The sequence below is a fragment of the Myotis brandtii genome, unplaced genomic scaffold, assembly GCF_000412655.1.
Source record: "Myotis brandtii unplaced genomic scaffold, ASM41265v1 scaffold312, whole genome shotgun sequence".
NCBI lineage: Eukaryota > Metazoa > Chordata > Mammalia > Chiroptera > Vespertilionidae > Myotis > Myotis brandtii.
The window spans coordinates 2,336,873-2,352,798 of record NW_005361955.1 but is presented as its reverse complement, the minus strand read 5'-3'; the positions used below and the strand labels follow the sequence as shown (position 1 = coordinate 2,352,798).

The window sequence follows — 15,926 nt, the reverse complement described above, 5'->3', positions numbered from 1 at the left end:
CGGGCGGGACAGTGGGCGGCGGCCTCCCTTACCACATAGGAGAAGCGCTCCCGTGACTTGCCCTCCTTGGAGACGTTCACTGTCACCACATCTGAGAACGCCCCTGGGGCTGGCCCCGTGACACACACAATCCTGGGGAGGCAGCTTTGGTCAGGAGAGCAGTTAGCGGGTCATGGGGGCCTATCAGGCACTGCCCCATTTCTCCCTTGAACAATGTCCGCAATTGCACCCCAGGATGTGTGCGCTTCCCATCCTAGCACTCAGCCACCTGTCCCTCCCACTCACAGCTGGGGCTGGCATTCAACTGGGACACGCCTGAGGGCATTACCCCCTGAGTTCCCTATCAGTTGGAAAACAACCACTGAGCCCCCCCAAATGTCATCCTGGCTCTTCCCAGGGACACCCCCCCCCTCCCACTCTACAATTTTCCCACAATTCTGCAACTATATGACAAGGGGTTAGGCAAGATAGTCTCTTAGGACACTTGAAAGTTCTGTGACCACAGAACATTTGCTGGGCTGGTAGCCTTATCTGCAAGCCTGACATATGGGCTCCGAAACAATATCCAGTTCGTTCATTCCCTGCTCCCAAAGGTATCCTAGAGCCCTCAGGCCAGGCCTATAGCTACAGGCCCGGATCTCTGCACCTCACCAGCAGCCCACACACTCTCTTAACTGCGCTTTTTTTCTTTTTTTTTTTCATCAGAGCAAGGCTTCTGTGGAAGTTGGTCTACAGTGACTGGACGTTCGCTGAGGTCGACCCCTTCCAATTTTCCCATCCACACTCCTCTTGTATACTTGTTTCGTCTATCTCCTTTCCGAAAACCCACTTCTGCGCATGGGCCACGAAGTTTCAATCGCACTGTACGTGCTTGCCCGCACGTGGTATTTTGTGGAAGAGCCACACTCAAGGGGCCAAAGAGCCTCATGTGGCTCTCGAGCCGCGGTTTGCCGACCACGGGTCTAGGGGAACATGGGAGGGCTTCCCAGAGGAGTGGGCACTTGAAGGTTGAGTGGTGTCCCGAGCAGCAAAGGGCAGGAGACCTCGGAGTGAGCAACTTTGGGGGTGGGGGGTGGACAGAAGGGTGTCTGCTGAAGAGGGTGGGATGGCCAAAGGGAGAAAGGAGGGCAGATATGAGGTTGACACTGCCAGGTGTGTGTGTGGGGGGGGGGCGGGGTCACTCAAACTGCCCCAGGGACTGCCTGCTACTTACTCCTCTGACACTGTGTATCTGTCAGCCAGTGGCTCACAGGCCACGCCGCCAATCCACACGCCACGGGCCACATCGCTGAGCCGCCGGCCCAGGTTCCTGCCGTGGATGGTCAACAGGGTCCCACCGTCCAAGGGGCCACTCAGGGGCTCAATCTGCCGGGTGACCAGAGAATAGGGTTCTGAGGCTGGGATGCGGGCAGGGATCCCCGCCACTGTCACAGGCACCCAGGGGGAGGCGGGGCCGCACAGACCGGCCACTTAGGGGAGGCTCTGAGAATGCTGGGATTGCTAGTCACCTCACAGGTCACTGGGCTGCCAGTGAGGGTCCGTGTGTGTGTGTGTGTGTGTGTGTGTGTTATTAAGCCCACTAGGGTCTAATAACAGTATGGACAGACTCAATGCTATTGGGGGGGGCGGGTCTCCTGAGGATACCACATCTGACCACACGATCTGCATCCCAGCCAGAGCTGACTGGGCCTGGGATGGGCCCCTGCCTCAGGCTGACTCCTCCCCTGACCCACCCAGGCTGAGCAATCAGAATCATTCCCTGAGACGTTTTTCTTCATTAAAACGGAGGCTTGGGAGTAACTGGCATCCTCAGTTGTCACCATGCCCCCTGCCGTTGCTATAACACTGGAGACACTCGGTCCAGCATCTCCGCCACCCGCCTCCCAAGGCCCCTGCCCTGCGACTTTTCTCCGTAGACCTTGCCGCCTCCTCTATAACTTATTTCCTTACTCATCCCTGCCTAGAGCATGGGCTCCCTGAGGGCAGGCACTCTGCTTTGTTCACTGCGATGTCTCCAGGCCTGCAGAGGCCCAGCACCCAGGTGTTCAACAGGCAACAGTGCAAGTGTGCGGGGCGTGAGGCACGCGTGCTGGGCGGGAGCACAGGCAGGGGCTCCCATGGGGGTGGGGGGGTGCTTACCGCCCGGATCTCGGGGGCAGGGCAGGCTCCAGGCAGGGGCTGCAGGGGCCCCCGAAGGCGACAGCTGTCGCTCCACACACACAGGTGGCCCAGGTCCTCCCGGCCCAGGCACTGAGAACAGTCGGGGCTGCCCATGGCGCAGTTATAGACCTCCACTGGGAAAGACATGCAGGCAGCAGGGGTCAGCGCCCCATTACCGCTGTCCCCTCCACACTCACCCACGCACTGTGGTGCCCACCCACAGGCAGGCCCTGTTTCTGAGGGTCAGGACCCCAGGAGGTTCTTCGTACTTTCTCCAAACCTTCTGGGGCCTGTGCTAAGGCCAGTACAGCCACAGCCTCGTTCATATTGTTCATCCCCACCACAATTCTATCCGATGGGAACTGTTTATTAGCCCCATTTGACAGACAAGAGACGAGGCTCAGAGAGGTCGAGTGACTGGTCAAGGTCACACAGCCTATGAGTGACGGAGCTGGGATGTGCACTCAGGTCTGAGTGGATCTTTTTACCCCACAGCGGAGCTCCGGGATGCTGGGAAACACTGAGCAACGTGGGTTCTGCGGGCCGCAGACCCTTGGAATGGCCCAAGAAGGCCTACAGGGAGGGTTCTCCAGGGAGGGTGTGCAGGCTGGGTCTGAGGCCTCGGTGGTGGGGATGTGGGGAGCCCATGCCCATGAGGGATGTCTGAGACTCCCCATGAACAGACAGGCCTTTGGAGAGTTGATTCAAACATCTGATGAGAGTAAGGACACCAACCACCGTTTGGGGGCTGATGGTGCCCCAGGCACCTGCTAGCTTTGTGTGCGTCATCCCCGCAAATCCTCCCCGAGGCCCCTGCAAAAGGTCCTGTGCCCTCAGTTCACCTGGGGACACTGCGGCCCAGAGAGGGAAGGGCAAGGACACGCCCGAGGCTACACAGCCATTGGCTTGGAGGTGACCCGAGGGCGTGGTACCTGGCCCAGAGCAGCTGCTCAATACCTACGTACTACAATGTCACCACAATACATTCAATAAAAGAATTAAATAATTAAAAAAAATTAATGGCACAGAGTGGAGCCCCAAGCGAACCGATGAGTATGTAAATTGAGTAAAAATTAAATCTTTGGGCTGCTGTTTCTCTTTAAGTAAATAAATAAATACTAAATGAACAGGTATATCGAGAGCCTGTGTGCATTAGGGATGGCGGGGGGGGGGGGGCAGCTGGGCCTGTACAGTGAGCACTGGAATGAGACCCCCCACGGCCGAGCCCACCCATGGTGGCTGAGTCCCCTGGAGCCATGTGGGTGGATGGGGGCTCCAACCTGTCATGGGGTCAGGGCTGTCCAGGAACCGAGCTGGCCGTCCCTTTAGTTGGAGGCTGAGTGGAAACACCTGGCTCTTCTGGGTCGTGTGCAGCTGCAAAAGGATGGGAAAAGCGTGAGGGGTGCAGACGATGTCCGGGTCTCTGCTGGGGGAGAGGATGCCATGGAGATAGCTGAGGGCAGAGCTGTTGGGAATGGGGGGGGGGGACCAACAGGAGCAGGAGGTTAGATGGGGAGAAGACAGTGCAGCACGTGGACTTGTGCAGGCCACCCCCTGCCCCTGCCGGAGCCACACCACTCACCACCACTTGGTTACAGAGCACAGCTGATTCATTCACCCACACGGCCGCAAAGATGTCCTCCTGCCCAAAATTACATTCAAGGGCTGCGCTCTGTGGGAAAGAAGGGGGTGGGGAGGAGAGTCCGGTCAGCACCCCCTGCCCTCCAACTCCATCAGGACCTCATGGACCACTGCCCTGGAGCGTGGGCTTGGTCCTACTCTCAGCCTTTGCCTGGGCTGTACCCTCCTCCAGAATGTCCTTTCTTGCCTCCATGCCCAGTGCTCGAGGGAGGCAAGGAGTACGTGAACTCCTAGAACTTTGGCCTGTGCGCTCCATGTCACTAAAAGCCTCTCCAACACCCCCTTATGGCCTTTTACTCAGCTCGTGAGGTGCTAACTCTTTAGCATGCTCAACACCCCACACCTTAACACCCACACCTTAACACCCACACCTTAACGCCCACACCTTAACACCCACACCTTAACACCCCACCCCACAAGCCCATGCCCCAGGCAGACAGGACACTCTTGGACATAGCACAGACTGTCCTGCCCTCAGGCCTTTGACCAAGCCCATTCTTCCACCCGAAAGGTTTGTCTCTCCTCTTATCACCCAGCAAAACTCCACAGTCTTCAAAATCCAGCTCAAATATCCCACATTCCAAGCCTTCCCAGACCCCCTCAATTCAGGGCGCATCCTCATATGGTCACTCACTCAGCAGTAAGTACTTGGGTGCATGCAGAGGTTCTATTACGCTCCTAAAGCCTACTCCCCACCCTACACGCCAAGGACTGCCCTTATCCCGATGCCCAGGCTCTGTTCCCACCTGTCCCCTCACCCAGATCCCTCTGACACCTGGGGAGCTGACAGCAGTTGAAAGAGCTCAGGTTCTACCTCACACAGGCCTGGGTTTGAGTCCCATCTCTGCTACTTCCTAGCTGTGCAACCCTATGCATGCAGTCTTCCTCTCTGAGCCTTGGTTTTCTAAACTCTGCAGTGAAACAAGCCTCCCTATTCTTGCAGGGTTGCTGAGAAAAGTGGAGATTGTTATCTGTAGTAGGTTGTACACTGTGGGTGCCTAATATGTGCTGGCTGTTATTAGTATGCAGAAGGCACTCGATAAATGGTGGGTGAATAAACAGGGCCCGATTCCCCAGTCTCATCTTGCCCTTGGCCCAGCACGGGGCTTCTGGGGAGCAGCATCAGCAAATATTTGCTGAGCGAACAAACTCGGGTTTCATGAGTGTTGGGCAGCCACGTGTCAGGACTTCCTGTTTGTGTACCTATCAATGGCAGATGTGACACTCTGCGGAGAAAGCAGGTCAGCAACCTTTCCCCTATCCTGCCCCCACGCCCCCTCGCTCTGAAGCCAGCACAGGAAAGTGGCTGTTGACAGGGCTGAAAGCTCATTTGTCCCCTGCGATGCTAAGCTGAGAGGTGGGTCTGTCCTTTTGAGTCCCTGAGCTCAGGCCTGGGCCACCTGGGGGACGGCAGGTCCAGCCTGTCCTGGGGGCCCCCGGGTGTAGGCTCAGCAAACAGGGCTGCAGCAGACGCCAGGCAGGGGCTCTGCCCACTCCCACCCTCAGTGCTCAGGAGCAGCCTGAGGAAAGGAGGGCCGGTCACTGAGGTCAGTGAAGGAGACTCGTGTCCCCGAATAGCCGGAAAGCAACTGCCAGGACCCAACCAGGGCGTGGGCCTCCCGAGGGCAGGTTCCTGCAGCCCAGGGGAACAGCAGGGTGCTCCCCATGGACCCAGACCCTGGAAGTTCTGGGAGGCTCAGCCCCAACCACTGCAGGGTGGAGCGTGAGGGCCAAGGGCAGGGCCCTGCCTGCCCCCCACAGAGCTCCAGCCCAGCCACATCCCGGACGCCCAGCACGTGGCCCCCACGAGTGACGACAGGCCCAGCTTCCCTGTGAAAGCGGCAGATGGCGAGTACCCCGGAGTGGGGAAGGGGGTGGCTGGCAGGCTTCCAGGACTCATCAACGCTTCCCACCCAGAAGGGACCCAGAAAGGGGCGAGATCCCCTCCCCCAGCCCAGATGGGAGGTGGGGGGAGGGAAGGCTGGCTATAGGGAAGAGCACTGGATCGGGAGTCCAGGGCCTGGGTACGAGTCTAGCCTGATGTGCTATGTCCCAGAGGCATCAACTTCCCTTTTCTGGACCTCCTTTTCCCCATGTGGACCAGGGAGCGTGGGGCGGCAGGGGGTTCTCTGGCCTTTCTCCAGGGAAGACTGGCACCCACCCCTGGGGAGATGTGTCCAGGGTCACAGTTCAGCCTGGGGGTGGGGCAGGGCGGGGTACACATGGGCAGTGCCCACCATGGGCTATGGCCCAGCTCTGCCAGGATCTTAAGAGGGTAGGGGAGTCTGGGGGTCCTGGACCCAGCATTCTGATGCCCAGTGGGTCCTGGCCAGGGTTCCCCTTAGGCTGCTGGTGGCTGCTGTCCCCTTGGCCTAGGCCAGTGATGGCGAACCTTTTGAGCTCGGCGGGTCAGCATTTTGAAAAACCCTAACTTAACTCTGGTGCTGTGTCACATATAGAAATTTTTTGATATTTGCAACCATAGTAAAACAAAGACTTATATTTTTGATATTTACTTTATATATTTAAATGCCATTTAACAAAGAAAAATCAACCAAAAAAATGAGTTCGCGTGTCACCTCTGACACGCGTGTCATAGGTTCGCCATCACTAGGGCCTCACCACCCACTTCCCTTTTTCTTTTCTGTGCAACCAGAGCAGGGCTTTCTCTAACAGAACCTGGAAACTCAGAGCAAGGAAACCAAAACATGGGTGGTGGGCCCACAGCACGGGGCCCCACTGGGACGTAGCTCTCCCAGCCTCCCGCCCCCTCCAACCTGGCCTGGCCTCCACTCACCTGGAAGAAGGCAGCGTTAGCCAGACGCACTGGGATGGTCTGGGAGCTGCCTGTGGGCATGGGTACCAGGGGTGAAGGCAGGATCTGGGGGCAGTCCTGAGGGCTCTGCAGGCAAAACACAAGGAGGTGGAGTTGACCGAGGAGGCATTTCAGAAGAGACGGCTTCATGGCCACCCGGCCTGCCCATGCAGTCCTGCCTCCCCGAGGAGATACCAGTCAGCTGGTGTGAGAAAACACTAGCAACGAAACTGTACGATCCACCAGCACTGAGGGCAACATGCCAGTGAGTCCCAACCCTCTCATTTGATCCTCATGGCAACTCCATGGGCAGGAAGGTGTACTGGCCCCATTTTACAGATGAGGAAACTGAGGCACAGAGCGATAACATGACCCGTCAAGTGGTAGAACTGGATCCCTCCCATGCCTCTGAGAGGAGGCCAGGAGGCTGAGGTTGAGGATCGGCCCCTGTAAAATGGGGGCTGTGCCCACACCCCAAGACCCCACCCAGCTCTGGAATGCCAGTTTTCAGATGACACACATTAATGATTCAGAGAAAAGAAACCGGACTTCGGAATGGCCCATGAGAAACGGGCTGTGAAGGTCCTGGTGCCACCAGGCTCCAGTGGACAGCCTTTCCCGCTGCCTAGGCTCGAGTCACAGCCCTGGGCAGAGGCGCCAGCTCCCAGAATCCCAGGGAGGGCCTGGGCATCATCATTCCCATGGCAGAGGCGGAGCCACTAAGGCTATTTCAAAAAAGGAAGGGAGGAAGGGAGGAAAGATGAGCAGGCAAGAACCTGAGGTTCATGCCTGTCCGGTGTGGCTCAGTGGTTGAGCGTTGACCCATGAACCAGGAGGTCACGGTTCGATTCCAGGTCAGGGCACATGCCCGGGCTTTCATACAGGAGACAGCCGATCAATGATTCTCTCTCAGCATTGATGTTTCTATCTCTCCCTCTCCCCTCCTCTCTAAAATCAATAAAAATATATTTTTAAAAAATACATATAAAAAAAAGAATCTGGGGTTCAGAGAGGTGGGGGTGGCCTGAGGTCAGAGGGCAGAGCTGGTCTTTGAACTCCCATCTGTCACTCTCAGGCCAGAAACTGAGGCCCAGGCTGAGGGGCAGAGACCAGGGCTGTGCCCACCGTGCCAACTTAGTGGCCTCTCTGAGCTGGGAAGTTTGGAGCTCCAATCCTGCCCTGGGTTCCTGGTGGGCCAGGTCCTGCCTCTTCAAACTCTGAGAGCCTCACCTGCTGGGACCCTGAGAGAGGGGAGCATAGGGGACCCTGGAGCAACCACAGCCATCCTAAGGGGCCAGCCACCCTTCGGCCCAGGGGCTGCCTGCTCTGCGCTCCTCCTGCCCAAATCTGGTTGGGGAAGGGTTTGGAAACATGATGATCCATCTGTCACCTTGAGGTCACCAGCCAGAGTCAAAGGCGTCAAGGGAGGGAAGGTGGAGGCCTTTTCTCCTTAGTGTTAATCAGACAGGGAGCTCCTTGAAGGGAACCTCAGGGGTCTCGCATCAAACCTGACCTTGAGGGGATGCCAAGGCCAATAATCACTAATGATCATGCCAATGACAGTGGCAGCCACGACTCACACAGACCTCACTGTGCACCGGGACAGTTCTCCGCACCTGGCCCTGTATCTTTACACCAAATCCTCCTTCCCTTAACCCTAGGAAGTAGGTACTATCATCATACCCATTTGACAGACAGGAAATCGAGGCACAGAGAAGTAATGGTTTGCCCGAGATGGAATGTGCAGCACAAGAGGGCTCTAGTTGTCCAGACCTTTTGCTGACCACCAGGCCAGAAACGTCGCCCCAACGGGGGGGTTTCCTTGGGAGCTGTGCCTGGTGCAGAGCACAGGGCCTCAGCTGAAGAAGCAACACACTCAGGCCCTGGTGAGGCCCCCTGAGCTGACGGTGCATGGCTGGGAGGTGGGGCTGGTGTCCAGCCCCCTGTGTGAGCACACACAAGTCGCTGTCCCTCTCTGAGTCGTTGTCCTGTGCTGTCTCGTGTGAACACCATGGAATTCCAGGGAATGGAACCCACATGTTCTCAATTAGGTTTCCCAGCTGCCGCCAGTTCTGCTTTGCAGCTGGCTGGAGACCAGCGGCTCTGTCCCCCCAGCTCCTCCCTACCCATGGGTAGGTGGCCAACAGAAGAGTCTAGGGGTGAAGGTCAACAGAGGGGGGCTCCCATAAAAGGCCCTCCAGAGGGAATGATGTGGGGCCATCTCTGAGGGGACCCTGACTCTCCTTGACCCCTATAACCCCGGGCAACTTGGATGTTTGAACGCATTCTACTGAGTAGAACCAAGGCTGAGAGCTGGCTCAGTTTTGCCCTCCTCCAGTGCCTCCCCCAGGGTCAGCTAAGCCTCCATGGGGGCAGCAGGTGTGTCTGCTGCTGGCCCCCACCACGACCATCTGCCTCCAACTCTGGCTTGGCCTTTGGGGAACTTCCCCCAAACCCAGCCCTCCGGTTTGGGAAGACTGACTCAACCCAGCCTCGGGGATGGGTGGGTGCCCAGACCACCCTGGCCTCAGCAATTGGTTCAGAGAATGTAGGGAACCCTTGTTCAGCCAGTGAGACTCATCTATTGGACTTCTGCAGAACCAATGAAAGCTCTTCTTTTTTTAAAAACCCTCACCTGAAGACATGCTTAGAAAAAGGGAGAGAGGGGGAGGAGGAGGGAGAGGGAGGGGATGAGAAAGGGGTGGGAGGGATGGGGAGAGAGAGAAACATCGATGGGTTGCCTTCTGCACCTGCTCCGACTGGGGATCAAAGCCACAACCCAGTCAGGACTGGGAATCAATCCGGCAAGCTTTCAGTGCACAGGACGGTGCTCAACCAACTGAGCCACCCCAGCCAGAACCAATGAAAGCTCTCCTTGTTTCCCAGGGCTAAGGGGATGGGGAGCAGCCTGAAGTAGCTGAGCCCATCTTGCTGCCAGGAGGAATGACCTGCTGAGCATGGCGCCCACCCAGAGGGGTGGGGAGGCCCCGACCACCTTCTGGAGCCCCTGGATCCAGTTGTGCCTGACGGTGATGCCACCCTCCCAGCCTTTCACTCACATGGGTCAGTTAATCCTGTTGGGGCTGAGGCCAGCTTGAACTAGAGCAGTGATGGCGAACCTTTTGAGCTCGGCGTGTCAGCATTTTGAAAAACCCTAACTTAACTCTGGTGCCGTGTCACATATAGAAATTTTTTGATATTTGCAACCATAGTAAAACAAAGACTTATATTTTTTATATTTATTTTATATATGTAAATGCCATTTAACAAAGAAAAATCAACCAAGAAAATGAGTTCGCGTGTCACCTCTGACATGCATGTCATAGGTTCGCCATCACTGAACTAGGGCTTCCCTACTTGCAACCAAACCAAGCCAAGTGGCTTCTCCCTTTGCTGGAGGAAGTTCAGGGCACAGCTGCAGGCTCAGGAGGGAGATGGGGAGTGGGGACAGATGCTGGGCAGCAAGGCGGGGAGCCACAATAAGCCAGCGTGAGCCCAGCGTGTGCTGCTTCACAGAGGGCCTGACCTGTCCCTCTGCTGGAGCTCACAGCCTCTCCCATGTTCTCTCCCAAGTTCAAGGGCAGAGAACTGGTATCCCAATGAAGGGAGCACTGACCGGCCCAGACACCCTGGCCCACTGACCTGTTCCCTCTCCCTACCTCTCCTCGGTCCCATCCTCCCCCTAAACTGCCCCACATTCCTACCAAACCCTCATTCCACTGGCTCCTCAGGAAGGCGTCCCTCCAGGCTCCCCACCAAGGGAGCCGCCCTTCCACCTGCCGGCCCTCCTTGCTCCTAAGGCCTGAAGTCACACCTCCTTGGGGAAGCCACCCTCAGGGAGGCCACGCCGTCCCGTGGACAACTGAAAGTGGAAGACGTGGCCGCATTCCTCTCTCTCCCCACCTCCTCGGAAAAGCTGAATCCCTGCCCCCAGCATCCTCTACGCCCCCACTTCCTTCCTCTGGGGCCTGGGAGGAAATAGGGAAGTGACCCAAGACTCAGCCCTCGCACCTGCTTCCCAGGGACACCGCCCAGGCCTGGCTACGACCACCGCCTCCTCCCAGCTCCTGAGGGGCCCAGAAGGATGTTCCGACCCTGTGCCTGCCGCCGACCACAGGCATGGCGCCTCCACTGCTAACTGGCACTCAATTAGATGGCAAATTAAGCATCGGTCAGGGCCTCCTGCAGGCCCAGGGCGGGGGCTGCCTCTTCTCCTGCTGGATTACCATAATCCTTTAAGACAGGCCCTCTCTGTGCCCCCACCCCACCTCCTGACCCACCGAGCACAGGTCTGGGGTTATGAGGGCACCGCCAAAGAAACACCTCCAGCTGGTGAGCTCCTGGCACAAAGGGCCCTTCGCAAAGAAGTCCTCCTGTCCCACCTCGCCTTTTCCTGAGCACCTACTATGTGCCCAGTATGAAGCTGGTCCCTTACAGGTGCAGCCTCTGAAATAGGTCCCATCTTACAGATGGGGAAGCAGGCACAGAGAGGTTTGGTGGCTGGCCCAGAGCCATACAGCCACAACTCACAACTCAGGTCTTGGCTCATGATGGGGAGGGCAGAACTATGCCTCACTGGGTTCTCTCCCAGTGCCCAGACTCAGGCATACAACAGATATTTAATAAATGCTAAACACACTGGGTTGAGACTGGGTCCCTCTCACCCCACCACCCTTCTAGGGACAGGCTGCCAGCTCAAATGCTTCCTGCTGGCATTCACTGAGTCCCTGCTGTGTGCACAGCCCTGGACTGGGGGCTGGAAGATGTGGACCCCAAACAAGAGCAGGAGTCCTGGTCAGTCCAGGCTGGAAATCCCAACGTCCTGCAGAGGCTTGGGGCCTCCCCTGTGGTCTGGCCACGCAGCCTCCACTGGCTCTCTCCCAGCACAGAAATCCACATGACTGCCTCACTGCTCTCAGTCAGGCACTGCTCCGGGTGGTCTCCCCTTCCTCAGAGCCCGTCTGAGGCTCAGGCCGGAGGGGCTGGAACCGGAAGAGTGTGGGCAGACAAGGTTCAAAGATTCTTGACAAGATTATCTGAGTCCAGTGCCAAGAGGCTGGAGCTGCTTCCTAGGATCCATGTCTAGAATGGAGCCCCAGGGACCTCCTCCTGCTGGGAGCCAGCCCCTGGTTCATATTGGCTACCTCAGTTGTGCCATCTGGAAAATGGGCAGAAACATCCCTTTCCTAGAGAGATGAACTGCAGGCAGATACTCAGGACCTCACCCTGGTCCCTTGCAGCCCTCATCCAAAACAGAGGGCCAGCAGCCAGGTCTGGCAGGAGATGAGCTGTGGCCTCAGGACCCTACGGTCCCCCATCCCCAGTCCAGTCATCCCATCTGGCTGGGCATTACCACCCCAGCCAAAGTCTCCGGCACCCCATTTGGTCATTCCTGGCACACGGCTTGGAATAGCCTGGGAGGCTCTTGGGCAAACGTAAGAGGTCACCCTGCAAGTGAACTCACCCCAGAAACAACCAACAAAAGGTATGTCGCATTTCCATTTGTATTTTTCCTCCTGTTCCCCACTCTACCACCACACCGGGCCCTGGTACCATTAATTAAGCCTATCTACCCCGTAGCACCGGGGAGGGCCCGGCCCATAGCCATTGCAGAATCAGCCCGTGGAGCCCAAGGGACCAGCATGAGCAAAAGAGCCTGGGAACATGTGTTCCTGAGGCAGCGTGTCCTCTCCACCCAGGAAGAGCCTGGCACCCCCTACTCCGGGTGCCCAGGGCCAATGGGGAGACCAAAACACGGGCCTTTCAGCCCAGCTCATGGGGGGGAAATGGGAAGAACATGGTCTTGGAAAGAGGGGTTTGGATTCAAATCACCAGTCTGCTACTCCCTGGCCCCCTAGGACTGGTGAAAATATTCAAGGTGAAGTTAAACCCTAGTCAGTCCTGGCACGATGTGCAGAAAGGGGCCCTCCTACTGCAGCTGGGAGTACGAACTGGCTCAGGCTTTCTGGAGGGCAGCTGAGCTAAAGGTGTAAAAAATATAGCCTCACTTTCACCCCAAAGTGCCACTTCTAAGGACTGGTCTGCAGGGAATAATCAAGGATGCGTACGGTGCCCTGGCTGCACTGGCAGGCAAAAAGCAATCAGCATGGCCAACAACAGGGATTGGTGAAATGCGCTGCTATGTGACCGGCACGGCACAGCTGTGCAATCTGGTGCCAAAGAAGAAAATTCAATGACGTGGAAATGTTTTCAACATATTAAATGAAAAGGAAAAAAAAAAAAAAAAAGAGGTGATGAAATAGTGGAGGCAGAGGGCAGCCCAGGCCTGGCTTACCGTAGGATTTGGTGAGGCCTCGCACCGAGACTGGTTGGAGACACAGGTGTGCTGCTGGGTGCACCAGAAACAGGGCCACTGTGTGGACAGGCAGCTGGTGCAGCTGGAAGACAAGGGGATACTCAGCTCTCAACCCTCACTCCACCCCGGCCCCTCACCACGGCAACCCAGGAGGCAGATCCCAGCACCAGGGAAGGTCTTCCTCATCATCAGAGCTGCCAGGAAGGGCTGTGCACTTCGTAGCGTAGTGAGTTCCCCACCGCAAGAGGTATGCAAGAAGGGAATGGGCAAGCAGAACCTTCAGGAGACTAAATTAAGAGTACTCAAAGCACTTTTCTCTGCCCCTACCAGCCTAGGTGCTCACAGAACCCAGGCACCAAGGTGAGAATAGTTTGTCTAAATGAGTTGGCAAGTGAACAGCTGAGGGGCCTTTCTGCCTCTAGGACACTATCATTTTTCTTCCAAAGGCTTCCCCACGAGTGAAAACCTCCCACCACCTGGAAGCTAGCCCCCGCCCCACTCACGCTGTGTGGGGGTACACTTGTCCGATGCGGCTGCAGTCGTAGATGGTGAAATTGGCCCTGACGATGTTCCGCCCGTTGACCCTCACAGACATCTCCACGGTCACATGGTCTGGAATGGATCAGGGGATCCAGGGGGAGAAGGACAAGGGGGTAGAGGGGTCTCCACTGACATCAGAGTCTGTGACATAAAGACCCCCATGCCTGAGATCCACCATTGCACCCCTTCGGGGCTGGGCATCTGAGGAACCCCAGATGGCTGTCTCCACAGTCCAGTGAACGGAGAGCTTACCTTGGTGTGGCGGGAAGGGCGGGAACTGGTCCTTGGGTAAGAGGTTGCAGTAGGCGATCTGGTGGCCGAAGGCAGGGCCTGGGACCCGGGCCACAGTACGGATATTGTTCCCGTAGTCACAGGCCATCTCCATGCCACTGAGGCCGGGCAGGCTGCCAGAGATCTGGAGGATCATGCCCTGGAGGCGAAGGACCCTTAGCTGGGGGGCAGGCCCACCCCTTATAGCCCCGCCCCCAACCTAGCCACCCCGGGAGAACCAATGGCGGGGGCGGGTGGCTAGGACTCTATGTTGCAGCCTGCATGTGACCAAGGGGCTTCAGTTTCCCTATCTGCAAAATGAAACTCATCTTACAGTAGCCAAGGAGGCTCCGCAAGATCTGGCCCATGACCTCTCTGAGCCCATCCGCTAATACTCTCTCAAATCCTCCAATCTCGTTCTCACCTCAGTGCCCTTGCACTGGCAGTTCCCTCTGCCCAGAATACTCTCCCCAGATACTCGGCTTGGCTCACCTACTTCACATCTTTGCTCGGATGTCACCTTTGCGGGGAGGCCCCCCATCCTGATCTGGTCTAAAATGTCAGCACCCCCGACTCCACCTCCACCCCTCTCTCTGTCCTGCTTTCTTCTCCATGGCACTTATCACCATCTTGACCATCTGCCTTGCTCATTTTCTCTCACCCCATGAGCATGTCAGTCCCTCAAGGGCCAGGGTTTTGTCTGAAACAGGTGACAGATGAGGACACCCAACGCCAGAGAGGTCACTGAGGGCAGGGCGGGGTAGGCCTCAGGCCCGTCTGTCCCTCTGCCCCAGCTCTTTGCCAGGGTCTGGAAGGACTCCTGCCCCGACGCTGCCTGCTATGGGTGGGGAGGGGCTGAGGTAGCGCTAGGCCCTCCTGGGCACAGGCTACCCAATTGCCCCCACGCTACAGAGTCATCTGATTCTGAGAACGAGAAATAGCAGCCTGGCACTCGGTGGTCCCTCTACCCCCTCCCTTGTTCTGGGGCTGGAAAAAGACAGAAAGGTGGGGGGGGCGGGGTTCATTCTCCTCCCATCCTACAACTTGCCCCTCCTTCCTGGGACTCTGGAGCCTGCCCACTTGAGTTCAACTCCCAGCTCAGCTACTCCCTAGCTATATGGCCTGTACCCCTCTGTGCCTGTTTCCTCGTCTGTAAAATGGGGACGTAAAGAGCATCCGCTGCATAGAGTGCTGTGGGGCCGACCAGAGGCGACCACCATGCACACAGCACGTCCTGACACTCGGTAAGGGCTCAGGAAAGCCAGCCGTTCTCACTGTATTATTATTTCCGGGTCCCAGGGGCACTACGGGCAGGAGTCCCCACCTCTCAGGGCTTGGGTGCCAGGTGAAGGGCAGCTCCCCACTCTGTATCCCCCCACAGTGGGTCCTGCCCCCCAAAACTCACTGGGTACTCCTGGCGCACATCAATCTCAGCAGGCAGGACTGTCATGGTGGGACAGCGGCCGGGGCCCTCGCTGGCGCTGGTCCAGAAGTGCTGCTGGCTGGAGTTGGCGCAGTCCTGCTGCAGGGTGCACCTGGAGCGGCAGGACACATGTCAGGACCCCTGTGGGCTGCTTTCCTGCTGCAGCATCCCGGGCCCAGCCCCTGCCCCTGCCCCTGCCCGGGGCCTCACCGTGTCTCCAGGGCACACCAGCCGCAGTAGGCATCGGCCGCACCCACGCAGTCCCCACAGGTGGTGTGCACGGCACACGCAGCGACTTTCACCCTAACCATCTGGAGGCAGAGGCAGGGGCCCAGCTCAGTGAGGCTGCCAGCCCCTCCCAGGGGACTTGGCCTGTGAGGGCCATGAGAGGCGGGGGAAACTGAGGCTCGACACTATGACGGGGGTAACATGGGAATAAGGCTTCCCTGCACTGGGAGGTGAAGGGTGAGCAGGCAAAGGAGGTGGGGGACTGGGGTGGTCCTGGCGGGAGAAACAGTGTGTGCAAAAGCCAGGCAAGCAGGACAGCTCAGCTCATCCTGGGACCTTGTCAGGCCGGGGCACTGGCCTTACCTGGTGGGACGTCATCAGGTAAAGGTAGCCAGGGTCTGCTGGGTCAAACTGCATGACGTGGTGCACCGGCTCCCCGTAGGCCACCGTCACCACCCGCCGGCTGACCACCTGCATGCTCTCATTCAGGTTGATCTGCGGAGGTGGGGGTGGTCAGGGTGATGGTGTGCTGG

At 57.6% G+C, this 15,926-nt stretch overlaps 1 protein-coding gene across 1 annotated transcript in view; it reads right to left on the bottom strand.

The window, feature by feature from the left end:
* PLXND1 (plexin D1) overlaps nt 1-15,926 on the bottom strand; it is a 56,801-nt gene that overhangs the window by 17,569 nt on the left and 23,306 nt on the right. Inside the window, exons 5-16 of the mRNA XM_005870125.1 lie at nt 15,757-15,888; nt 15,376-15,476; nt 15,148-15,277; nt 13,725-13,902; nt 13,436-13,544; nt 12,912-13,014; nt 6,599-6,703; nt 3,743-3,832; nt 3,441-3,534; nt 2,140-2,294; nt 1,214-1,365; nt 33-132 (exon numbers count right to left, since the gene is read on the bottom strand). Of these exons, the coding sequence (XP_005870187.1) occupies nt 33-132; nt 1,214-1,365; nt 2,140-2,294; nt 3,441-3,534; nt 3,743-3,832; nt 6,599-6,703; nt 12,912-13,014; nt 13,436-13,544; nt 13,725-13,902; nt 15,148-15,277; nt 15,376-15,476; nt 15,757-15,888 (1,449 nt within the window). The remainder of the gene's footprint in view (nt 1-32; nt 133-1,213; nt 1,366-2,139; nt 2,295-3,440; nt 3,535-3,742; nt 3,833-6,598; nt 6,704-12,911; nt 13,015-13,435; nt 13,545-13,724; nt 13,903-15,147; nt 15,278-15,375; nt 15,477-15,756; nt 15,889-15,926) is intronic.